Source organism: Maylandia zebra, linkage group LG15, assembly GCF_041146795.1.
Source record: "Maylandia zebra isolate NMK-2024a linkage group LG15, Mzebra_GT3a, whole genome shotgun sequence".
Taxonomy (NCBI): domain Eukaryota; kingdom Metazoa; phylum Chordata; class Actinopteri; order Cichliformes; family Cichlidae; genus Maylandia; species Maylandia zebra.
The window spans coordinates 41,489,825-41,515,456 of record NC_135181.1 but is presented as its reverse complement, the minus strand read 5'-3'; the positions used below and the strand labels follow the sequence as shown (position 1 = coordinate 41,515,456).

Sequence of the window (25,632 nt, the reverse complement as noted above, 5' to 3'; positions counted from 1 at the left end):
TATTTATTGTAAATAATCACACTGTTTAGGCACCAGCAGCTGCACATAATCAGACACAGTAACGTCTTATTGGGCAAATATAAACCTGTTTACCTGCTGGGTGAGACTAACATGCACACCTGCATCCTGAAACAGGCCACAGTGAGAAATCACAAAATTCAGTTTCATCACTTGTGATCCTGCAACAGCAGGCGGAAAATCCCAGCTTTTAATGACGTCACCTTCTATGTCGTTGCTATTTGAACATGAAAACCACAGCCAGCTACGTAAAAAGAGAAATGAAAAAGATTCGCAGTGGTAGATTTTACAATATCAGCCACAGGCCTGATCATCTGTCTCTTATTTACAAAGCTGAGGTCTGAATTGCTCTTATGCACTGGACCTTTCACGTGCTGCAGTTAGAAAGTTACCTGCACGGTTTGTTGGCTTTGCAGCCACACAAAGATCAACCTGACCTTCACTCACTGCATCAGTCAGGAGTTTCAAATCTGTGCCGTGATGCTGTCCAACACAGAGCTTTGGACTCATTTGCATATTTATTGACTCGTCGCCCCCCTCCATGTCTGCAGATTTACAGAGATGCTAAAACAAAACTTTGCTTTTAGATTAGAAATTAAGACCTTTAAGTGTCTCCTTGTGAGTGATGTCACAACATCAGGCCATGAAAGTTTATTTGCTTTGTTTATGTCTGAGCTAATCCACGGCAGGGACGTCTGACTGGATAATGATCGAATCCAACACCGGTGGGTTTTTGTCAAACAAAAACATAATGCGGAGTGAAGGTGTGCCTCCTGTGACATCGCATGCTTCTTGCAGCAAGCACGTTGGCTCCACTGGGGCAGCATGAACCTGACGGACGTCTCTACAGGTTAGATGAGCCTTCTGTGAAACAGCGGAGAGACGGGCAGATGGCTTCAAACCTGTGGGAAGCAAGAGCACAATAATCATGTTCGTCAGCTTCGAGGAGCTCGGTAGCATAGCTACGTTTGGTGCTGCCCCCCCTCCACTGAATGCTTTGTTTGGATGCGCCCTGGTGTTTCGGAGACCATGAAAGCCTCTGTGCACAGATGGAGGTCCACACCACATATGTGCATAAATAAGACCTAAATCCCATTAGGCTGAGATGACAGCCCTCGCTTTGATATCAGTCCTTCCCTTTGCTTTCCAAACCTGCACAGCAGTCAGTCCACACAGCGGGAACAGTTTGTTGCTTTAGAAACAATATTGTGTTACAATAAAGAATATCTACCATTATAACATTAGTGTTGATGAGGGTGCTGGAGTAGTACTATGCTACACATAAAGGTGGTGCGCATTTAAAATGTTACAGTTACAAACTGTGACTGTTGTGACCTTCAGACTGCGGCGTCTGGGACCACCGCATATCACCTGCAGAGGGCGCTGCCAGGAGGAATCGTGTTGATGGAACTGGCTTTTCAGGTGAGAAGCGCTGTCCTCACTAATACACTGTATGTGCTAAAATCATAGTAGTATGATTCTTTCAGTTCTTTGAGACAGGCGAACAGTTTAGTTTAGATAATGATTAAAAATCTAATGTGATGGTTAAAAGTTAAATAGTTAAAGGGATGATGGGTCACAGCGATCAGCGGCCAACTGGCTGTTCAGACGAGGTCCATGTGACGCTGATGGGGATCGTTTCCAAAGTTCACAGTTATTCTGTTCATCCTGGAGAGATCCGGTCTGAACGCCAGCATTTCTAACACTTTGTTTCTGGTCGTGTTGGTTCTGCTGCAGTGTTGAAAGATGCTAAAAAAGGCAGCAGTGAGAAGAGAAGAGGTGCTGAGCAAGTCGAAAAGTGTTCAACTTCAGATAAAAACGCTGAGCTTGGTGTCACTTTTCACCTTGCTGTCAAATTCCTGCGAAGGAGAGCGCGACACACTGACCAACAGCCACATCCTACTGGTAGCACTCAACAGTAATGACCTGCTTAAAGCCCCAAACTCTTACAGTAGTGAAAGGGAAATAATGCTTGGAGGAACTTTTTGTTTGCAGTGCGTCTACAGCAGGCAGTTGGTGTCAGGTACTTCTGTATCATAGGAGTGTGTCAGACAGTGAAACGCTGTGCTGCCAGAGTGCTCTCGAGCATCCCCAGTAAAGCATTTGTACCTGTGGTCAGTGTCTCAGTGTCAGCAGCGCTGCCACTGCAAACACTCAGAGTGAATCAGTATCAGCCTGCATCGTGAGTCCCACTGAGTAACTGGTGTTTCCCACACTAGCATCTTTCTTTAGGCCTTCAGTCGTGTTCAGCTAAGGTCTTCCTCCCAGGTTGTTATGGCAACCTTTTTGTTTACTGTGTCCCACACTTAACGTACAACGAGACAGAACACAACTGGTGTGAGACGAGTGAAATAAGCCACAGTGTTTGCCAAAACCTATTACTGAGAGTGGGAGGAGTGGGTAATCACTGCTGTGATGTTGTCGTCGCAGCGCTGTGCGTTTGGCCCCGTGCTGTGTGTGTGGTCTGATATCCTGGCACTATGTGTTTGTTTTTGCCGTTTGCTCATCCTTAGCTACACGTGAAACGTTTTGACCTTTCGACATATTGTTTGTTGTGATGGTGAGGATAGATTTTTTCCACATACAAGCCTTCAGCTCTCCTGAAAAACAGCACATTGACTCCCTGTGTGCAGTCTTACGGATTATTTTACTCTGGTGTTGAGTAACCTTGTGGTCTTTGTGTCACTCCACCAGGGCTGTTACTTTTGTGTGAAGCAGTATGCACTGGAGTGTTCCCGTATTCCCATGGGCCAGACCGTCAACTCGCAGGTAAATGCTTGACACTGATCTGCACTGCTGTGTGGACACACAACACTGAGCTCCGTGTCCTCAACAAGAACATAAAAGAGCGAAAAGGAAACACAAACCAGAACACAAATGATCACAGTGGGAGGGCAGGAGTGCCGATCTGTGTGCATCATGTAGGTTTGGGGTTCTGACTGGTGTTGGGCTGCTGGGCTCTTTATGATCATGGGCTCAGTCAAATTTAAATCCTTAAATCTTTGTTTAAATCAGTTTTTGTAGGAACTGATATACTTGAAATTAAAGCCGTTTTTAAAACACCTAAACTCTTTCAATATAAATGCTGAATAAATTCCTTGTAGTCTGAGTTGTTTAAAAACCACATTTTTTGAAGCCCTTCACACCATTAGTGCCTCACGTGAGTCGACATGTAGACTTTATCACTCTGACTACATTTTCCCAGCTGTTAGCAGTAAAGCAAAATAAAAAATAAGATAAAATAATCATTTGAAGCAGCCAGTTCCTGACAGCATGATGGGAAGAGGTGAACCACACGTAGCTTTTATGCTAGCTTTACTGTAGTTTAGTGTTATTTTGCCTCTTCTGTTCGTGCTGCAGTTGAATATTATTATTGCTCTGATGCAGTTTAAGAGCCACGTGGTCAACAGTAGCTGTTCAGTCTGGTTTACAGCGTGTTCGCCCATTTCTTTACTTCTCGTCCGATGTAATTTCCACCCTTTGTCTGTTTATCCACCGTGAGCAGAAACACACTTATTAATAAATAAGAAGCAGATACAGATTTGAAAATAATCCTCTGGCTGAGACAGAATAACCTCCACTGTTAATTCACATGTACTAGTCATGTCAGGTCCAACTAGGGTAAATTTGTCATCATAAGGTGGCGCAACTTAAAAGTGTCGGCCGTAACCATCTATGAGAAACTACACTGCAGTGACCAAACAGGCTACAGCTATTCAAACACTCGTTGTTGGAGCCAAAGCTGCTCTCTGACATCACTTCTCTTCATAGCTTTCATGGACAGAAGCTGCAGGTTGAAGAGCATCTATCTATGCTAGCTTTTAGCAGATGACCTGCTTATCTTGGTTTCATTGACCTCTAAGTGGGAGGATCCTAGGATTGGAAATTTAGCACTTTCAAGTCTGAGGCCTCAGACTTGAAAGTGCTAAATTTCCAATCCCTTTTATGGTACAGGATTTGTGGCAGTAGTAGGTATCTGTGTATGCAGAGCTTAATCATGGCGGTAAGTAACAAATGCAGGCATGCTGGCTTCCAATGACCCAACAGTATGTAGCCTGATGTGGATGATGACGTGTGTAGATTCAATGCTGGTTTCATGGGAAATGTGCTGGAACAAAAAATGAGTGTCAGTGCAGCAGTACAACAAAAACACCTAAGATTTAAAAAACCTACAGCAGGAGAAGCTCACACGGGAGACTGCAGGGGGCACGTTTCTCTTGGTGACAGTAAACAACTACAGCATGTAGGCAATAATGTCTGTCTGCAGGCTGGGTGGAGGACTGCTGCATCATTCAGCCATCAGCTGGAAGCAGGTAGAGCCCACTCAGAAGGTTGCTGCACCTGTGAAGGAGATGTAGTATTTCAAGGCCTTCACATAGTAGAGTAGAGTAGAACCGTACCCTGTGGTAAAGACAGAGTATGAAGGCAGAACTGTAGATTTGTATGGCAGTCAGCATCACACCTTTGCCTACGGCCACGAGCAAAATAATGCGAGTCTGCGAAAAAGCACGACACAAGCTTCCTCCAGAGGATGTGTGGACACAAGAACCAAAGTAGAATGTCAGCAAAAAGAGCAACAGGTCAGTGAAAGTGGCATTTATTCAAAACACAGTACAGTAGCAAGGACATCAGCCAGTTCAGGAAGTGATCCTGTCGAGCACTTCTGACCAATCAGTCTGGTTGTTTTAAGATAAGATAAGATAACTCTTTATTGTCATTGCACAGTCATACATAGTACAGTAGTACAATGAAATTGGAAAAACTGTCCTACGTCGGCACTACATATAACACAACACGACACGATATGACACATCACAACGTAACAAACAACACAACACAGTATATTAACTTAGTATAAAAAAGAAGAATAAGTGTATGTGTGTTGCACACTGTTATTATTGCACATTAATTATTATTGCACCTTGTTATAAATATAAATATTATTGTTATCGTTTTAAACATTGTTACCTCCCCCTAAAAAGTCCAGGGAGGTATCCAGTCAGGTCAGCTATTTACATTGATCAGGGCTGTTGCCCTGTTGTAAAAGCTGTCCTTGAGTCTATTTGTTCGGGACCTCAGCAGCCTGAACCTCCTGCCAGACGGCAGCAGCTTAAACACCCGGTGTCCTGGGTGTGTGCAGTCCCGTAGGATGCTGCGTGCCCTCTTGAGACAGCGAGTGCTGTACAGGTCCTTCAGGGAGGGAAGAGGATGTCCAATGATTTTTTGGGCCATGTTGATGACCCTCTGGAGTGCCTTTCTGTGTGCTGTGGTGCAGCTGGAGAACCACACACCGATGCAATATGTCAGCACACTTTCAATGGAGCAGCGGTAGAAGACGGTCAGCAGCTCCTTCTTCAGGTCCATTTTTCTGAGGATTCTCAGAAAGTGGAGACGCTGTTGGGCCTTCTTTAAGACCGCAGAGGTGTTAGAGCTCCATTGGAGGTCTGTGTCTATGTGCACACCCAGAAACTTGAAACTGGAGACCCTTTCCACGCACTCCCCGTTGATGCTGACAGGCTGCAGCTCGGACTTCCTCCTTCTGAAGTCAACTACCAGTTCTTTTGTTTTGGTGGTTTTAGACTCTCTGTGGAAGTCCCACTATTTCCTGTGTAAGCAGCAGTCTCTCAACTTTAAATTGAGTTGAGTGGACAAATTTGTGTTGTAGTGTTAAGTAAAAATGGTGCCGCTGTCCTGCGTTTATCCTGCTGTCTGTGCTGTCACAGGACAACCACAGGCAGTCTCAGCTGCAGGGACAGCATCATGGAGCACAGTGAAATGAGAAACATGTTCCTGGACTCGCCTAACCCACCTTTAGGCTCGTGAAACTAAACTAAACTTCTCAGCCACAGAGGGAGGAAACAAGAAACTGCTCCAAATGTTCCAGTTCTGCAGACTCGTGCACCTCCAAGCTTATCGACTCCTTTTATCAGTGCTGGCATGTTATGTTCTGATATTTGCATAAAAATGGCATCAAGCTGGTGTCGGAGAAGCAGCAACAATGAAGCTTTTTTTCTTTCTGTTGAGACTCAGATAATGAAACATGAATCTGGAAATATTGAGGCGATCGATAAAGAATCGGACCTAATAACAGCATTCGTGTCTTACAAGTCCCGAGCTTTAGTCTTGTCTTCGTTTTAAATGTATTTTATTTATGAACAGACAGAGCGGCTGTAAAATTCTGAAACAGGATTCAATCACAAATGATTTTTAAAAATATATCCGCATTTTCTTGATCTGCACATAAAAGCTAACAGCTGTTTGTTGTTTCCATCCATAGGTGTGTATATTTTCTGTTTTGAGTTCACATGTTTTGAGTAACTGCCTGTGAAGATGAAATCCTGACGCTGTCCAGCAGCGACTGTTCATCTGGAAAGAAAATCACTTTGCTCCAGTACTTTCACCATCCAGGGTGTTTTTCACACTGTGTCACTTTTCAGATTTCATTGGGTCTGCCGCTCCGTGCTGTTTCATGCTGTGCATCCCGAACATGTATTACTGCAAGGAGGAAAAGTATTTTAGAACAGGCACACATGGCCTGCCTGCTTTTAGCGACAAAGTGAAGTGGAACTTTTTAAAAGCCCATTTCAATCTAAGTGGGCGTTAATTCAACTGTTTGCAGAGCTGTTTAGTTCTGCAAACAGTCAGCTGGTTTTTATTTATTTCTATTTTTATTTAAATTTGCCTCCAGTTTCAGACCCGCTGTTTCTAACAGTTGCTGATGTTTAGCTGAAGGGAGAAATAAGTCCAAGTTCTCCTCTCTGTGAGGTCTCCTCCGATCATGCACGAGTGACAGTTGCTGCCATCAATCTGGACGCCAAATATGTTAAAGCAAATTCAACATTGGTGGACTGTTTCTGACAATGTGTGGCTTTAGCCTGCAGCTCGGCCCCCTGACAGTATTTTACTATCAGCCATGTTGCACTTCCCATCTCATTTCACCTCGTCTGTTAGAGCATACTCCACGTGGTTTAATCTAAAGATGCATTATTTATCAAATGTATTATTGTCTGATGCATAAAATAATATGCTTACAACACAGCCTGAAGAAACCAGAGTCAAAGTAACAACAAAAGTACTTTGGAAATAATTCAGGTGGAACCTTTTCCAAGTTTTAGGAACAAAAGGATGATCAAACAGCCTTTTGATCCTCTCATCATTAGTTGTTGTTTTTGGCAGCTTCACTATAAATCATTCAAACATACAAAAGTTACTAAACTCAAAGGATGAATCAGCGTTGTTTGTTTGACATATCACATAAACAGCTGTGCAGATGACACACAAATATATATCACAATGTCACCAGGAGACCGAGGCCCTGTACAGGCTCTTGGTAAATGCATTGAGGAAATCAATGACTGGTTGTGCCACAATTTTCTCCAGCTAAACAAAAACAAAACTGAGGTAATAGTCTTTGGCGCCAAAGAAAAACGATTACAGGTCACCAGAGAACTTCAATCTATACATCTAAAAACCACAAACCAGGCGAGAAATTTGGGTGTAGTGATGGATGCAGACCTAAACTTAGAAAAACACATTAAGACAATAACAAAGTCAGCTTACTATCACCTCAAGAATATATTAGGATAAAAGATCTGATGTCTCAACAGGACCTGGAAAAACTAGTCCATGCATTCATCTTTAGTAGGCTTGATTACTGTAACAGCATCTTTACAGGTCTACCTAAAAAAATCAGTCAGACAACTACAGCTCATTCAGAACTCTGCTGCTCGAGTCCTCACTAAGACCAAAAAAGTGGACCACATCAGTCCAGCTCTGAGGTCTTTACACTGGCTGCCTGTCCGTCAGAGGATAGACTTTAAAGTTCTGATGCTGGCCTATAAAGCTCTGAATGGTTTAGGACCAAAATACATCAGTGACCTCCTGACCCAGTATGAACCATCCAGATCCCTCAGGTCATCTGGATCCGGTCTTTTATCAGTTCCCAGAGTCAGAACCAGACACGGAGAAGCTGCATTCAGCTTTTATGCTCCTTATATCTGGAACAAACTCCCAGAAAGCCTCAGATCAGCTGAAACACTCAGTTTATTTAAATCCAGGTTGAAGACTCACCTGTTCTCAGCTGCATTTGAATAAAACACAAAATCCACACTTTTAAGCTTAAATTTCAAAACTTACATTTTTTTCATGCTTTTTATTTGTTTTTGTTTTTTAATGTCTCTGTAAAGCGCTTTGAATCACCTTGCTGTAAATAAACTTGCCTTACACTTGTACAGCTGTTACTGCAGCTGAATCTGTGCAACATGCGGGGTTTGTTCCAAAAATGGATTTCCAAAGAGCTGTTAGCTGCATACGAATGCATTTATTACATAATAACAAACACTGTGATAAAATCAAAAAATGCAAATATTTTAGAAATTTATCAAAGTTTAAAACCAAACAATTATGTTATTTTTTAAGGCAGATAACAACTGGCACACTGGACTTCTTTATGGTTATTTAATCAAGTATTTATCTGTAATTTGGCGTCTTATAAAGATCATAATATACTTCACTATTTTTTTTCTGTTTTTTGGTGAAAAATGATCATTTAGATGAAAGAACTTGCACATAGTGGTGGACTAACTATTACAGAAATATGTCAAAAAGGATTTTAATGAGCAATAGTGCTGTTTTAGAGCAGCTGCAGCTTAAACCGCACACTGGGGTGGTGCCTGGCATGGTGTGCAGCGCCAACCAGAGATAAAAAAATAAATAAATGAAAATCCTACAAGAATACTTCTGGGTGGAGTCATGAATCAAACCATCAGTTTTTATATCGAGTAACAGGACGTGTAAACATGAAGGGAAATAATGAGACCTGCATTAATCTGCCTCGTAGCTTAGGCATGAATTTTAAAGCCAAGTTAGACGCAGCAATATTCAATAAAAAAAGACAACATAAGCTAATCGCCATTAGTTCTGCTAAACTTTGTTTATATAGACTTCTTAAATGAAATGTCCTCTATCTTGTATAAATGCCATTTCTACTTTAGGATGGCTCACAGGAAGTACCAAAGTACAACTTCATGGTGTTCCCTTGTGCACAAAGCTGCGATTGTTTGTTCTGTGCATGAGCAGAGGTGCTTTTTCACTTCTGTTTATGGATTTTTGAAGAATTTCCGACCTTGAAGATTCAGCTCTTATCCCGAGTGCCAGCAGCTTCGGTCCTTGTTCTGCTTCTATATTAGGTGAACATCTCTCCCACTTGTGACTGATCCATTTTCAGATTAGGGGGTCGGTGCACTTTGATGTGACGAAGGCAGAGAAAGATGTTTTGAAAGATGTCATGCTGTTTGTTTCCCTCCCGGTGGTGTTGTCAGGATGTCTACAAAGTGATGTGAGAGGTTGACTGTGTTGAAAGAGCCTGTGCCTCTAAGCACAGTGGGGAGGCCAAAGGGTTTAAGTGTTGAGAAAGGAAGAAAGGTGCATTCGCTGCAGCTATTGTGAATTAAAGATGTCCATAAATCCTCAACAAAAAGCTTGACATTGAGTAAATTAAGCGTAAACAATGTGTTTTATGTTTAAAATGAATTATCTCTGTAAAGCCCAGAGATGTGTTCCCTGTGTTAGAGAGGGAGTCATAACTGCAGTCAGTATTTACAGGTGAGAGCACGTTCTGAAGTGGCTCTTCACATTGGCCCAAACATTATACACAAAAGCAATGAATTGCTTCTTAATTAATAGATAATTTTAAACAGTTTAGAATATGATTTACATTTAAATGACGATGTTGCTGAAACACTTTAAACAGGAGACTTGTTGACATGTGAGAAACACACAGATATAAAAAGAATGAATGTTCATGCTGGCCACATTAAAGGGGACCCGTTTATTTCCAGCCTTTGTCCTTTGGCTCTGTTACAGTAGCTTTGCATGATTTGCAGAATAAGCCTTGTTAATATCAATAATATCAGTGCAACCCCTCAGTTCATCATCTGTCTGACAAAACCTCCCATCTTTCTCCTCATTGGATGTCCCTCATAAGCAAAAAGATTTGATTGGAAGGTGGGCTTGATCTGTGCCTGAGACAATAATATCAGAGTAAATAGTTTCAGTCTTTTTATTCAGATCTAAGAGGTGAAAAATGCGTCTGGAACAGTGTTTCAATACGCCATCATAATAGGCTGCATGCAGAAACGAACTCTTCCCCGTGTTTTTCCTAAATGTGAAAATACTGTGGGATCTTTTCCATTTTAAGATGCAGATTTTTTTCTACTTTAATTTGTTCAAATATTGTTTCTCGTGTTCCTCTGATCATCAGTGAATTTAATTGCCCAGCACACATGCAAAGTTTCAGACGGTGTTCAGGACGAGGACTGTGGTAATTCATTCGTTAGCACTTGTTAGTGCTGTCAGTATAAAATGTCTTTATAAATAAACACAAATTAGTTGCATTAGTATTTGGGGTTTACAGCAGCGTGCATTAAACTTAATGTGTTACTGCTTTGACAGTGTTCTGGTAAATACTGAGAAATAGCAGGCAGCTTGTTAGTGAAGTGACACCAACTTAATGAATGAAGCGTAAAGTTTGCTAACAGCTATGGATCAGCCCAACATTAGAACCACATATCATGTGATTATTATAAGTCCAAGCCCAGGTCGTTGAGCTGGCCTCCTAACACGCCTATCCCAGTCTGACGGTGCATCTGTGGGAACTAACCTGATCCTGAGGCCAACAGAAGGATGTGCAGCTTAACCACAGGATGGTGGTTTTAATGTTGGGGCTGATCGATGGATATATCAGTCTTATGATGCTTTACTGAAGTCGTATTATCCACAAGTAGTTTCCTACTAACCAAGATGCATATTACTGTGACTATCAGCTAGTCAGATTAGCTGAGTGTTTAGCTGGTTAGTGTCACACTAAAAACAATAAACACATCCAAGTCCACAGTTCTAGAGTGTGTATGTAATGTGGATATTTGTAGTCTGAAATGGTTTTATTTGATCTCTTAGCACATCTTCAGTCTTCCTTTCCATCCATCTGTCTGTGTCTCTGTGTCTGCCTAGTCCCACCTCATGTCATCTCTCCATCAGGGCAGCCTCCTCACCAAACCTCGTTGCAAGCCGTTTCCAGATGCCACACCAGTATCTGACTGTGCGGTATGTCCCAGCCATTCTCAAGGGAGGGGTGTCTCACTACAATCAGGCTCCACCCCTCTTCGCCACTCTATGCTTGCTCTCATCAGTCCTGGTCTCTTTCCTTTCAAGTTTACCTGCCTGTCTCTGTGGGAATGATTGGGTTTAATGTTAAATCAAGTGCACTGTGGGAGCTACTGTTGCTGCAAACTACAGCTTGACTGTAAAAACGCATCTTTAGCTTAAGGCAGGGACTCAGACTTAAGTTATGCAATAAAAATGATGCATTTATACCTGATTGTGTTGAGGATCAGGTGAGGGCCAAGCACCTCTATGATTTTCTTTTCCTTTTCTGTTTTCAACAGGCTGTCTTCTCTGTGGTTGTTGGTTTGGTGTTTTGGGTGTTGGAGCTAATTTTTTATGCAACCATGTTTTTCTTTTGCCCTTCCTCTTCTTCCTCTTCTTTAGCAGCCAGGTGGTGATTGGAGCTAGGGTCTGTGTTCATGTGTGAAGGTTCAGTCTTTGAATTACACAGAATGTAAACTGCTGCTTCTGCTGCTCCGCTGCTACAGATACAATACTGGAAAATTCTGTATAATTTCTATTATACAGAATTTATACAGAACTATTAATTCATTTAAATTGTTAGTGACCACTGGGTGTTTATAACTGTATGTCTGAGTAAGTATATGTTGTTCCCCAAGGCTCAGTTATTGGGCCACTTCTGCTTAAATGCTGCATGTTTAGCAGCGTGATGGTAGCTACAATTGAATCATGCCATCAATGACTCATTTCATTGATTTTTCTTCTAATATTTTCAGACTATTTTGATATATTTTCTTTGTAATGTAAAGCTAAATGAGCTTGAGTCGAGTATTAATTAACAGTATAATGGTAGGTTGCAAAGTGCAGGCTGTGAGGGTGCGGCCACAAGGAGTTTGTTTAAATATTATATTCTAGATTTTAAAACAATCATTAAAAAAAAGTTTATAGGAGAAAAAGGTCAAAGGATGAAAATAAATCACTGAAAGTGCACAAACTTTACAAGCTTGTGTGGTCATCCAGATTGTGATTATTAGGTTATCGTGAGCTGAAAAAGATTTTTTTAGATTTTGAAATGATCTGTCTTAAGTTTGAGTATTTGATAATTATTAGTATCCATCCATCCATCTTCATCCGCTTTATCCGAGGCCGGGTCGCGGGGGCAGCAGCCTGAGCAGAGAGGCCCAAACCTCCCTCTCCCCAGCCACCTCCTCCGGCTTATCCGGGGGAACACCAAGGCGTTCCCAGGCCAGCCGAGAGATAATCTCTCCAGCGTGTCCTGGGTCTGCCCCGGGGCCTCCTCCCGGTGGGACATGCCGGAATCGACTGGTAAATTGAGAGCTTTTACACTCAGCTCCCTCTTCACCACGACGGACCGGTGCAGCGTCCGCATTACTGCAGCTGCAGCCCCAATCCGTCTGTCGATCTCCGGCTCCCTTCTCCCATCACTCGCAAACAAGAACCCGAGATACTTGAACTCCTCCACTTGGGGCAGGAACCGATGAAGCCAACAGAACCACATCATCCGCAAAAATCAGAGATGAGATTCTGAGGCCACCAAAGCGAAAGCCCTCCGCCACTTGGCTGCGCCTAGAAATCCTGTCCATAAAAATTATGAACAGAACCGGTGAAGCCCATCACCCACCAGGAACAAATCCGACTTATTGCCGGCAATGCAAACCAAGCTCTTGCAACGGTTGTATAGGGATCGAATGGCCCGTAGCAATGGGCCAGACACCCCATACTCCCGCAACACCTCCCACAGGACACCCCGAGGGACACGGTCGAATGCCTTCTCCAAGTCCATAAAACACATGTAGACTGGTTGGGCAAACTCCCATGCGCCCTTGAGTATCCTTGAGAGGATAAAGAGCTGGTCCAGTGTTCCGCGACCAGGACGAAAACCACATTGTTCCCCCTGTATCCGAGGTTCAACTAGCGGACGAACTCTCCTTTCCAGCACCCTGGCATAGACTTTCCCAGGGAGGCTGAGGAGTGTGATCCCCTTGTATTTGGAACACACCCTCCGGTCTCCCTTCTTAAAGATGGGGACCACCACCCCAGTTTGCCAGTCCAGGAGTACTGCCCCTGATCTCCACGCAACATTGTAGAGGCGTGTCAACCAGGACAGCCCTACACCGTCCAGAGCCTTCAGGAACTCGGGGCGGACCTCATCAACACCAGGGGCTCTGCCACCAAGGAGTTGTTTAACTGCCTCAGTGACCTCGCCCCCGGAAATTGGCGGGTCATTCCCCTCATCCCCAGACTCTGCTTCCTCCTCGGAAGACGTGTCAGTGGGATTAAGGAGGTCCTCGAAGTATTCCTTCCACTGCCTGACAATTTTCTCAGTCGACGTCAGCAGCGCTCCGCCAGCACTATACACAGTGCAGGTAGAGCACCTCTTTCCCATCCTGACGGTTTGCCAGAATCTCTTCGAGGCAGTCCGAAAGTCTTTTTCCATGCCCTCTCCGAACTCCTCCCACACCCGAGTTTTTGCTTCAGCCACTGCCCGAGCCGCATTCCGCTTGGCCTGTAAATACCTGTCGGCTGCCTCCGGAGTCCCACAGGCTAACCAAGCCTGGTAGGACTCCTTCTTCAGCCTGGTGGCTCCCTTCACCTCTGGTGTCCACCATTTGGTTCGGGGATTACCACCACGGCAGGCACCAACCACTTTGCGGCCGCAGCTCAATGCAGCAGCTTCAGCAATGGAGACGCTGAACATGGTCCATTCGGACTCAATGTCCCCAGTCTCCCTCAGAATGCTGTTGAAGCTCTGCCGGAGGTGTGCGTTGAAGATCTCGCGGACTGGGGCCTCTGCTAGACGTTCCCAGCACACCCTCACTATGCGTTTAGGTGCACCGGGTCTGTCCAGCGTCCTCCCCCGCCACTTGATCCAACTCACCACCAGGTGGTGATCAGTTGACAGCTCAGCCCCTCTCTTTACCCGAGTGTCCAGAACATATGGTTGCAGGTCTGGTGATACGATTACAAAATCGATCATCAACCTATGGCCTAGAGCGTCCTGGTGCCACGTGCACTTATGGACAAACTCTTATGTTCGAACAAGGTGTTCGTTATGGCCAAACTGTGATTTGCACAGAAGTCCAATAACAAAACACCGCTTGGGGTCAGATCAGGGAGGCCATTCCTCCCAATCACGCCCCTCCAGGTCTCGATGTCGTTACCCACGTGAGCATTGAAGTCTCCCAGCAGGACCACCTTCCAGCACCCCACCCAGGGACTCTAAGAAGGCTGGGTACTCTGAACTGCCACTCGGCGCATAAGCGCAGATGACAGTCAGGCCCGTTCCCCGACCCTAAGGAGCAGGGAACAAACCCTCTCATCCACCGGGAAAAACCCCAACGTACCGGCAGCAAGCCGAGGGGATATTAGAATACCCACCCCAGCCTGTTGCCTCTCACCATGGGCAACTCCAGACTGAGACAGAGTCCAGCCCCTCTCCAGGAGACTGGTTCCAGAGCCCAAGCCATGCGTAGAGGTGAGCCCGACTATATCTAGCCGGTACCTCTCAACCTCACGCACTAACTCAGGCTCCTTCCCCACCAGAGAGGTGACATTCCATGTCCTTATGGCCAGTCTTGGCAGCCGGGGATCAGTCCGCCAGGGCCTCCCCTCCTGGCCGCCACCCGGCACACAATGCACCCGACCCCTATGGCGCCTCCTGCGGGTGGTGGGCCTGCGGGAGGATGGGCTCATGTCTCCTCTTCGGGCTGTGCCCGGCCGGGCCCCATGGACTAAGGCCCGGCCACCATACGCTCGCCCTCGGGTACCCTCCCCAGGCCTGGCTCCAGGGCGGGGCCCCGGTAACCCTATCCCGGGCAGGGTAAACTGTTCCCTCGATGTTCTCTTCATAAGGGTCTTCTGAATTATTAGTAATGTATGTAATTATTCTGTGCCTAAACCTGACCAAGCAGCCAGAGAAAGCAAACGTACTGCAACACTCACACTAACATATCCTCAGGGTGTTACGGTTAAGAAAATCAGGTACTAAATACATAAGCAGAGAATCAGACACTCACCAGCCACTTTATTAGAGACACCAACACTGCAAATACTAATGGGCCAATCACATGGCAGCAACTCAATGCATGTAGACATGTAGGCATAGTCAAGAAGACCCGAAGTTCAATCCGAGCATCAGCAAATGTTATTTAAGTGATGAATGTGCGATTTTTCAACACAGACACTTGTAGGCTTTACAGAGGATGGTCCAGTAAATGCCAGTGGTCAGAGGAGATTGGCCAAGCTCCTGTTAGCTGATGGGAAGCCAACAATAACTCGGTCAATTGCTCATTAAAACCAAGGTATGCAGAACAGCATCCCTGAAAACACCAAGTGAGAAGCTCTACAGCAGCAGAAGACCACACAGAGTGCTGCTGCGTGCAGGTAAAACCAGGAGACCACGGCTTACGATTTCCACAGCCTCGCCAATAGTGGACAGTTTGGAAGCTTATCTGCTCTGATGAATCTCCTCCATGTACCCGTCTTCCAGCTGGAGAGCATGACACGTCAGGAAACTCTCATGATCTGAAACTGGATTCTTGAACCTGATTCTGCTGTAATCAAAGGTTCAAAGTGTTGATCCCACACAGCACCTTTAGGATGTGATGTAACAGGAGACTTCAAATCTACAGCATGCGTGTGACACTATCATGTCAGTGTGAACCACGAGGAATGGTGCCAGCACCTTGTCAAATCTGTGCCACAAAGCACTACGGCAGTGCTGAAGGGGGAAAGGTGTACCTGGTAAAGTGGCTGTGAGTGTATATTTGCAGTTGTAATACACACATCACAGCTGGATAACTGCTGTTACTCCTGTTGGGTTTCAGATCACTGCATTGTGATAGTACCACTGCAGAAATGTGAGTCTTTTTTCCAGGAGTGAAAATGCAGAGCCTCACAGGGACGCATCGATGGATGTCACAGGCTGAGAGCTTTCCTCTCGTCGCTCTGCTTGTCTTTCTTTCAATCAGCTTGCTTTGTATTCTCTTCTTTTTCTTCTTCTTGTATGACCTCGCTGATTGCAGCTTCTCCCGTCAATGCAGCCGCTGTCATTAATTTCACTTCCACCGAGTGCCGCTGACAGGAGACGAGCTGCAGCCCCACGACTCAAACTGGCAATTTGTTCTTGTCAAAGTTACACGGAGTGTTTAATTAACTAGAACATGAACCATTTGGGATTACAGGTTAGGAAATAATAAATGTTAGCGTGATAGCAAGGAGGACACACACACACAGGAACTACCTATGAACTGAGGAGAGCCGCGCAGTCCCATTGGCTTCCAGGCTCCATAGATAACAGGCCAGGAGGTCACACTTAATTTGTCTGCCAGACTGCAGGAACACCGCTGGGGAGAGAAAAGTTAATATTCATCTTTTCATTCCTGTGTGGAAAAGAATATTCTTCCTCATTCTTATCTCTGCGGTGAGGGTGCTGATGAAAGTCTTCTGCCCTTTTGCCAGTTTCTGGACAAGTGTCGAGGCAGGAAAAGGTTCCAGACGGCGAAGAGATGAAAGTCTGTAGCTACAGAACGCTGTGCAGTCTTTTCTTGGCTCTTTGATATAATGAAGCTGCTTTTGTGCACGTTCCAGGCAAATGGTCCAGATCAAAGTAAAAGCAGGAGTAGCAATTAGAGCTCCTTGTAAACTCTTATTGTGCTGTAATTAACTGCACAGCACAGCCTCTCACTGCAGCCATTTGCATTTGCAATTATTGCTTTTGTCAGCTCCCTTTTGATGTTGGATTTAATTAAAAAGGATATTATTATGAATCTGATTGATATCAAAGTTGCTTACAAAAGCTTCTCAGTAAGGAGCGATGGGAGTCACAGTGCAGCAGGGCCTTAAGGTGTGCTGTACAAAGCAGTCTCTGTTGGAGTGGCTGGAACAGCAGGTCCTTCCCCTTCAGATGCAAAACAGTTTCATACATGGCTGATCGCACAGATAGACATTCAGAGTTAGCGCTGTCTGCCAGATCAGTTTTGCAGAGGTATTCAGACTGACTGAGTTTGGAGTTAGAGTACCTCCTTCTTTTCCCGTCTGTGTCAGTGAGTCACGCTGTCCTGGTGATGACCGTCTCACAACCTTCTGTTGCAGCTCTCCATGCTCTTTACTGAGGAGTGTGATAAAGTCAGGGACACCATGCACGTTCACTCCTTCAGCTACGACTTCCACCTGCGAGTGGTTCACCAGTACCTGGTCGGCTGCCACATGACGCTACGGCAAGGCTACCAGCTCACCGACTTCCTGGACGACTTCATCTCCCATCACCCGGACATCCCCAAGTTCGGCCGCAACCACGTCTTTCAAGGTGATTCTGGTGTTGCTGACTGCATCGAATCCCATGTGATGATGATGATAATGTTTTTTTGATTCTGCCATGATTTCTAGCTTTTCAACATTTACAGCAGCCGCCAGAGCAGCCAGTGAAAGTAAACAAAAGATGGCAACACAGTGAACGGTGTACAGAGCATTTACTAAAGGGAACAAAACTCGAATTCACCAGAAACAAAGACCAGAAAAAAACAAACTGACAAATGAAAAATAGGCCCAAAAATCATCATGTGATTAGAAGCATTTGGACTGTGGGTCAGTGCCCACACAAACACACACTGGTTCTGATGGGAAATACAAACTAAGGATCCAGTTATATCCACCATATAGCTGCACGTCCTCACTAAAGTGCGAATGGCATTCCCCATTTTTATGGTGCGATTAGGTTTATCCAACCTTAAAAAGTGCAAGGTTATAACTTTAATTTGTATTCTTTGCCTCCGGCTTTCAACTTCCCCCTTTTACCTAATGGTCCCTGATACATGAGATGAAGTCTTTCCACCAGCTTCATTTAACAAAGACTTGCATCTGAAAATGTGTCCGTGTGCTGTGACTTCACTGAAGTTATTCGCAGCACGTTTATGGAAGTTGTGGTCATTTTAAAAAACAAACTCTGCTGTCTTGGCTTAAACTATGCAGACGTGCAGAAAAAAATAAGTGCACCGAGACCTTTGGGAGGAAGTGGTCTGGATTAAATTCCAAACTCCAAACAAAGTTTGGGTTAAACTCCTGTAGCTAAACAGGTAAATCTGAATCATCCACAGTGATGGTTCATGAATTTTTTTTTTTTTGTTCTGAAATAAACAACTTTAGCTCACCTCTTACCCCCCCACCCCCACCCCTGTGGTTGATTTAGCACAGAGTTTATTCGCTAACCTCTGCTAGCACGAGTACTGGAAGTCTACTCAGGTGAATTTGTGTTCATGTTTAGCGTCTTCTCCAGCTCCCTCTGGTGGTCAGTGCAAACCAACTGAAATGATATTCAGAGTAAATATTTGAAATTGTTTCACTGAAAGACGAGTTCAGTCCCTCTGTGTCCCGCCTCCGTTCGGGCGTCACCAGCAGCGCTCTCTGAGCCGTTCTGGATCGATGAGCAGATATTTGTTTTTCCATCAGAGCTTCTCGGGCTCTGTGTGTGCACAGGAACAACTGTGTTTGTCCTTCTGAGCGTCTGTCATTCTTGTGTAAATCAGGGAGCTTCTCCATCTCCACGGGGATGATAACGGCTCACCAGCTCTACAACTACATCACCGACCACGCCAGCACGTATGGCATGAAGCCGCTCCGCATGTCGAAGGCTGCGGTCGCCACTGACAACAAGAAGGCGATGCCTGACCTTCACGAGTATGCCCTGGTGGCTCTGTGGAACAGGTGGAGAAACAGCTCTGACCTCAGAATAAACCTTCTCTCCTCATATCTGCGGCTTAACTTTACCTTTGTTGGCTCCTCTTGCTTTAGTTCGGGCTCCTACAAGGATCTGGACGGTCTGCCCCACCACGATGACTTCGATGTTTCCCTGGTGGTGTGTCACAACGCTGCTCCGTTTGAGGAGCAGTCAGACGGGGAGAGGCATCTGCTCAGGTAAGATCTACAGACTGCAGCACAGAGGCTGTGTGATAGTTACTCATATCTGGGCTTGACACCATGTTTGTTTTATCTGACATGTCCTGACACAACATAAAGAGGACTGGTGGACGTTTCACGGGCCAAACAAATGTGTTAACAGTACATCACTGAAGGCACTGGATAAACTTTTGCTGAGTCTCATCTCGTCCCCTTTCATAGGCTACGCTTCTACGTGATCATGACCAGTCAGCGGGAGCTATTCCCACGCCTCACTGCAGACATGCGCCGCTTTAAGAAGCTTCCTCAAATCCACCGTGATCCCGGAGAGCTGGGGGGACGGCTCTCCCAGGATCGAGCAGAGGCTTCTGGGTCACGTGGTTCTGAGCAGGACCTCTGGGAGGAGGGTTCGTCTGAAGCTTCAGCACCCTTGGCTCCAAGTGATGGCAACGAGTTTTACCCTCTGACAGGCGGTGGACCAGAGGCTCAGGGGCTCCTCTACGCCTCCCCTCTGTTCCCTCTTCTCAACAACGAGGTGGCGTCTGCCCGCAGACAGATCCAGATCAGCGTGGAGCAGGCCATGGGTCACTGCCGCAGGGACAACCTGTGGAGGAGGCTGTTCCACGGCGAGCATGTGGCCCTGGATAAACTGAAGCTGGCCAAGTTGTCGTTCAGCGAGCTGGAGGAGCTGCTGGAGGCTGTGCAGAGCCGATCAGTGGGGGAAATCGACCCGCAGCTGGTGAGACTCTAATTTTAGCCTTAAAATCAAGATTCAGTTATGACCATCAAACATCAGCAATACCAAACACCTTGATTACTAAGACCACAGCTCGACACAAATGAACCGCCAGCAGCTCGACACCCTGTCATTTGAAACGCAAAGCAACACCAGCACACAGCTAAGCATCGGTGCTCCCACAGTATGAGAAACATTTGGAGGTGATCAGGCTCTCGCTGTGACCTCAGCCAGCTGCAGGTGACCTGCAGATCAAACATCAGCTCGCACATACATGTTAGCAGGAGCTGTGAATGGGAGGTAAATGTTCCTAACACATCAGGAGGCTTCAGGATTTTGTTAGTTAAAGGAGGAGCTTTTAAATGATACATCTGCAGCTTGAATATTTGACTTTGCAGGTGAAACCCAGTGAAAGTTTCTGATGGTCAGTGTTGTAACTGTAGTGTGAACGTGTTGCTGCAGGACTGTTTCCTGACCATGGGTCCAGCCTGGTACCAGAGTCTCATCAAGGTCCTGCTCAGTCGCTTCCCTCAGAGCTGCAGACACTTCGACGACAACGGCATCCAGTATCTGGTGAGAAAAAAAGAGTTCAAAGTGGCAAACCCACAGGCCCCTGTATCCATGAGTTTCCCTCTGCTGTGGCTTCACAAACGGGCAGCAAAACGTTACCAGCCAACAACCAAATGAAGGCGTTCCCTTTAATGCTCAGGTTCATCGAGATCCCTTTAAAAAATATTGGAAACACGACCCCAAACGTCATCTCTAAGCACAGCTCCGTTAGTCTCTAGTAGCATTTCTCTGGACACAAATGGGACCATTTAGCAGACTCGAGCTAGAAACACCTGCAACACGTAATGCGACACTGATTAGTCTCACTCGCGTTCAGACTCGATTGTTAGATCAGTCGAGTCAGAGTGTAAAAGAGACCTCGAGTGACTTACAGGCGAGAGGATGGAGCATCGAGCTCAGAGTGAGAGCTCCAACACATGAACTGCAGTAACACATATTTCTTCTGTATCTGTGGAGACAGACTTTAAAACGGTGACGTTTGTGTTGCACACACCCGTTCACCTCGTTCCAGCTAACGTCCACTCGTGTCTTTGTACTTCAGGCTGTTCTGAACCAAAAGTTCACCGACTGCTTCGTTCTGGTATTTCTGGACAACCAAGCTGGAAAAACTGTGAGTTCTTATACACGTCTGACTTATTTTTTCTTATAATAAAGTCATGCAAAGTTCTCAGATTTCATCTTCCTCCCGCAGAGTTTAAAGGTCGTGTTTCGGGAGCCGCTGCCGTTGCAGCCGCAGGCCGGCAGCAGCCCCCCTCCTCAGCTGGTGTCCATGTATCATCACCTGGAGTCTGTAATTAACACCGCGTGCTACAATCTGTGGACCGGACTGCTATAGCACCCGGACCCGAGTCGTGTCTTTAACACGAGACAAATGGAAATGAGAAGAGAAGCTTTCTGCATAACGCTGAGCTCACTGAGTGGGAGCAGCGACATACTGGACTCATGTGCAAGAAACAGTTTTAAATGTTGAGGATCATAAAGTTGAGCAGACACTACGATGGGTTCCCTCGCAGTTACTGTACGAGCCTTCAAACAGCACCGTGACCACGCCACAGCAAAAGCACCTTCCTTACCACTATTGTCAAGAGTCAGACGGGCGATCAACATCCAGATAAAGAGAACTGCAGGCTGTATGCACTTATGGTGTCCCTTTAAATCACAACGTACAAAATCCTGTTTAAAAAGTGATGTTTTAGATCTTTGTAGCAGGTGAGACATGTCAGCAAATATCTCACATCCTGGAACAGATTCAAAAAGGGGCTGAGGATGAAGATTTGGCCAAAGCAGCATCACTGGCTCCTGGTTCCTCGAGGAACTTGAGGTCATTTGCAGTGTTTGATAATTTAATATGTAGCATATATCAAACTGAGTCCTACTCAGTCCAAATACTTGGGGCGGTCTGAGCTGAGTAGGTGAGATGATCTGCAGCTTTTCAGGGCTCATATCTTTAACCTTTAACCTCCACCAACGTCGTGCCAAATCCAGAACCAGTTTCACGTATTTCCACCTCCCTAAAAATGTACTGGTAAGCATGGCACCACAAACTGATGATGCCTTGCTGCCTCCAGTTCTTCCAGGAAGTGAGGATAATGAGACGTTCCCGAACAGCTCAGCTGTGTCCCGGGTCTGCAACGGGGTCTCCTCCTGGTTGGACGTGCCCAGAAAACATCACCGAAGAGGAGACGACCTGAACCTCGTCATCACAGACGCAAGAGCTCTGCTGCTTTGATGGGATGCTTTTGGTCACCAACCAAAGCTGGTGTCATAGCTGAGAGTAAGGACATACCTTCACCACCACAAGCTGCTGCAGCTCCATCTGTCAATCTGGAAACAACTCGGAGCATTCGGTGCTCAAAGGCACAAAGGTAGAACGGGTGGACGACCTGGAAGGTGCTCTTTAACACATTCTGATGGATATGACACGGCGAGGACGCCGTCGATGTACGGACAGAAACATCGTGAGCGTGCAGCGGCTGTTTGACATCATTGAGCCTGAGTCAGTGGTCAGAAGGCAGCACTTACATGCATTCTGCACAAATTTGAAGCTCCACATCTTCACTAATGTCTCAGCGTCGGTTTGGATCTCGTGCCTTCTGACAGTATTTAGCTTCACGCCACATCAGTGTTAAAACAAGAAGAGACAGCCCAGATGCCGGTGCGCAGAGTGGGAAGGCTTTTATGTTCAAATGCGTCAAACCTGTTTCCACTTGAACCCCACTGCCATGTCTGTTGCCCTCAAGTGCCTTTCTCTGTTTATTATTTTCTCCCTTTTTTCATTCCCAAACCTGTGAAGTGACGCCGTTGTCGCTCTGGCAGGAGATGTGTGGAAACACACTGCTGGTGTTATGCAGCGAAAGTGCCTGAGTCAGTTTGGAGAAATGTGACAAAAATTGCCTTTCATAAGCAGGAAAATTGGTCATATTAACTTTGGTGATTTGCGTAATAACATGCCACATGTCATCAGCGCCGAGTGTTTCCAAAGCATGTTGGGGTGGTGGTGTGTACTCTCACACAGTGTGGCTGGTAGTCATACCTCAGCCTGGCACAGGACTGTTACATCACAACAGGAAGGCTCCGTGTCCAGTGTGGCTCCTGTAGGAGTCGCACCCGTTCTGGGAGGGAACCAAACAGGTCTGAGCTTCACCAACTGAAGAGGACTGAATGTTAAACACTGGATTATTCATCATGCAAAATGTGAACTGTAAGCTGACAGCCCTGTAAAATAAAACCTGCACTACCTGTGTCGTGTATATTGTGTATATACAGAACACTTTATACAGTATGTAAAGTTAAATAAACAAGTTACAGAGTAAGAGTGTGCTGAACTGTTCTTCACTGTGCAGCTTCGTGTCGTGACAGAAGCTCCGGACAAAACTTTAGTGCCGGACTGTCCAACGCCAGGCCTCGAGGGCCGGAGTCCCGCAGGTCTCAGATGATCCAACACAGCTGATTCAAACGGCTGGATGACCTCCTCAACATGCCGTGAAGTTCTCCAGAAGCTGCTAATGAACTCATGTGATTCACGTGTGCTGACCCAGGGTGAGATCTAAAACCTGCAGGACACCGGCCCTCGAGGCCTGGAGTCGGACGCCCCTGTTTTAGCATCTTCAATCCTGCAGACGCCAGAATCATCGGCATAAAGCACAAAACGTTTGTTATTACAGTGTGTCAGAGCATTTATTATAGTTCGGGTGTTCAGTCAGTGGGAATAATTTTAAAAAGGCGCAGCTAGTTGGGAACACTGCAAGTAAAAGATTTAATGAAGGCGTTAGCATGAGTCAGTCAGGCGTGAAAACAATTCAAATTCTGGCTCATGTCTATAAAACGTACTGATTTGTGGTCTCACTGAATGAATCCAGAGTGGTTTTGACACTCATGCCATCCATGTCACATTTTCATGTCTGTGTTATTTTTAAATGTGTTCACTAAGGGTGTGTATCAGAGGTCATTGGGTTAAAATGCAACAGCTGGGATGAAATAGAAAAAGCTTCTTTCAGGTTTCACACGCGCATCTCTGCAACCTTTAGAACAGGATCAAACAGATTTGTTTTTCACCACTATTAGTGTTTTTGTTTAGAGACTGCAATGAAGGGGAAAAAACGCAGATTTAAAAAATAATTTCTCTCGGACGTGACTCTGCAGTACATATTTGATCTCCTCCAGTGCGTCAAATTGATGATCCTCTGACTTCATTTCCATTTTTAAGATGAAGTCACACTGAGGAAAGTCTGCTTGCACCCACCTCATTTATCAAAGCCTGTGTCAGTGCAAAAGCTGAGTATTTACCCCAGGATGTCTCCGTATTAGTCCACGTGCACAGTTTCACCCTGGGAATGACCTCGGTCACAGTCCCATTAATGTCACACACAATTATGAGCACAGTCCTGGTCTCAGTGCTCACCGTCCAGCATCCAACCAAAAAATAACCAGTCCACTGAAAACCGTGGAAGAGTTTTAAAGAGGATGCTTGCTCTCTGCACAATGAGCAGCATGTTCTGGCCAACAGTTTACGCCAGCTGCCCATCCTGATGCAACAGTTCCAGTATGCAAATGTCCTGTTTATAAGGGGAAACCTGCAGTCAGCTGGGGCTGCAGAAGCCACCTGGATGAGTGAGAAACGTTTCTCCCACTGAAAACGCCACATCCAGATAAACAGAATAACTTTATGGGAACCGCCTCGGATAAGATGCAGAACATCTTCAAGAACCTTCAACCAAGCTCTCAAATCTACTCGTGCAGCAGAACAACAGGAAAAAAGTCTCCAGAAAATCCTCAAAGATGAAAAAAAGAAACAAGCTCGTGGATTGTGTCACGTCCGTGTCACTCACACCTGAGGAAGAGCACCGTAGTAACGCCAGTAAATAAAGACTGGTGGGTGTCTCTGGTGATGCAATTGTCATAGCAACACAAATCGCTCACGCGGTCCTGGCTGAGCTTCAATTAGCACTCGGCACGAGCCGAGGTAGCTGCCTCTTACAGATTCAGCTCATGTACACAGCTGAGTGACTGCTCACTGCAACGATCAACTCTTCCTTCGTTTTGATGCTGAACTGCACAAGCAGCCAGTCAAAGCATCACCTGACTGCTCGACACGTGAAAAACATTTTCTCAACTTTGAGTGCAAAAGCAAAGCAGCAGGTTCACCGTTCAGTCGACAGGACGCCATCGCCATAAATACGTCGCGTAAGTTACGACGCGAAGAGGCTGAAATGCGTCCATGTGGAGGCATATCGATTATTAACATAACGTGTTAATAATCAATACATATCTGAAATGTGAGATGGACGGTTAAACCATTCATTTACCTGAGTGTTCATCAGTATGTGCACCAGTCCAGTGGCTCCGTGTGTGGAAATATTTCTTAAGTGTACAAAAGCTGCTGTGGACGCAATCATCTCAGTGTAAAGTCTACAGGCCACGAGGGTCAGGACGATGAACACTAATGAGCTGCGCGCTGAAGCAAACCAGAAGACAGAATGGAAAATGATTTGGTGTCGTTTGTAATTAGGACTCCGAGCTGAAAGAAACCACGAAACATGAAACCCGTGGAGTCAGATCCACATTCTGCATCTCGGAGATGATCGACCACCGCGGACTCACCAGCCTCAAGCCACAGGAATGATTGTATGTTTCTATATTACAGCGTGGAGTGTATCAGCAAACCTCAGAGACTGAGCGTCTGTTCATACATTAAACCTCACAGCAGGACAAACAGTTGCCTTCTTTTATTCTTACGATCTCCTCAATGTAAACAAGTTCGCCCAAATAAA

General features: G+C 45.6%; 1 protein-coding gene across 11 annotated transcripts in view; it reads left to right on the top strand.

Moving 5' to 3' along the window:
• Positions 1 to 23,175, top strand: part of szt2 (SZT2 subunit of KICSTOR complex) — a 116,358-nt gene extending 93,183 nt beyond the window's left edge. For 9 of the 11 annotated variants that reach the window (XM_076874489.1, XM_076874487.1, XM_012921905.3 and 6 more), the window contains 10 exons: positions 1,360 to 1,440; positions 2,713 to 2,787; positions 11,056 to 11,121; positions 17,257 to 17,470; positions 18,687 to 18,864; positions 18,952 to 19,074; positions 19,279 to 19,795; positions 20,255 to 20,365; positions 20,904 to 20,972; positions 21,054 to 23,175. In XM_076874489.1, the coding sequence (XP_076730604.1) occupies positions 1,360 to 1,440; positions 2,713 to 2,787; positions 11,056 to 11,121; positions 17,257 to 17,470; positions 18,687 to 18,864; positions 18,952 to 19,074; positions 19,279 to 19,795; positions 20,255 to 20,365; positions 20,904 to 20,972; positions 21,054 to 21,197 (1,578 nt within the window). In that variant the 3' untranslated portion in view covers positions 21,198 to 23,175. The remainder of the gene's footprint in view (positions 1 to 1,359; positions 1,441 to 2,712; positions 2,788 to 11,055; positions 11,122 to 17,256; positions 17,471 to 18,686; positions 18,865 to 18,951; positions 19,075 to 19,278; positions 19,796 to 20,254; positions 20,366 to 20,903; positions 20,973 to 21,053) is intronic. The other 2 variants (XM_076874491.1, XM_004561556.3) reach the window with 1 other exon arrangement.
• The last annotated feature ends 2,457 nt before the right edge of the window (positions 23,176 to 25,632 follow it).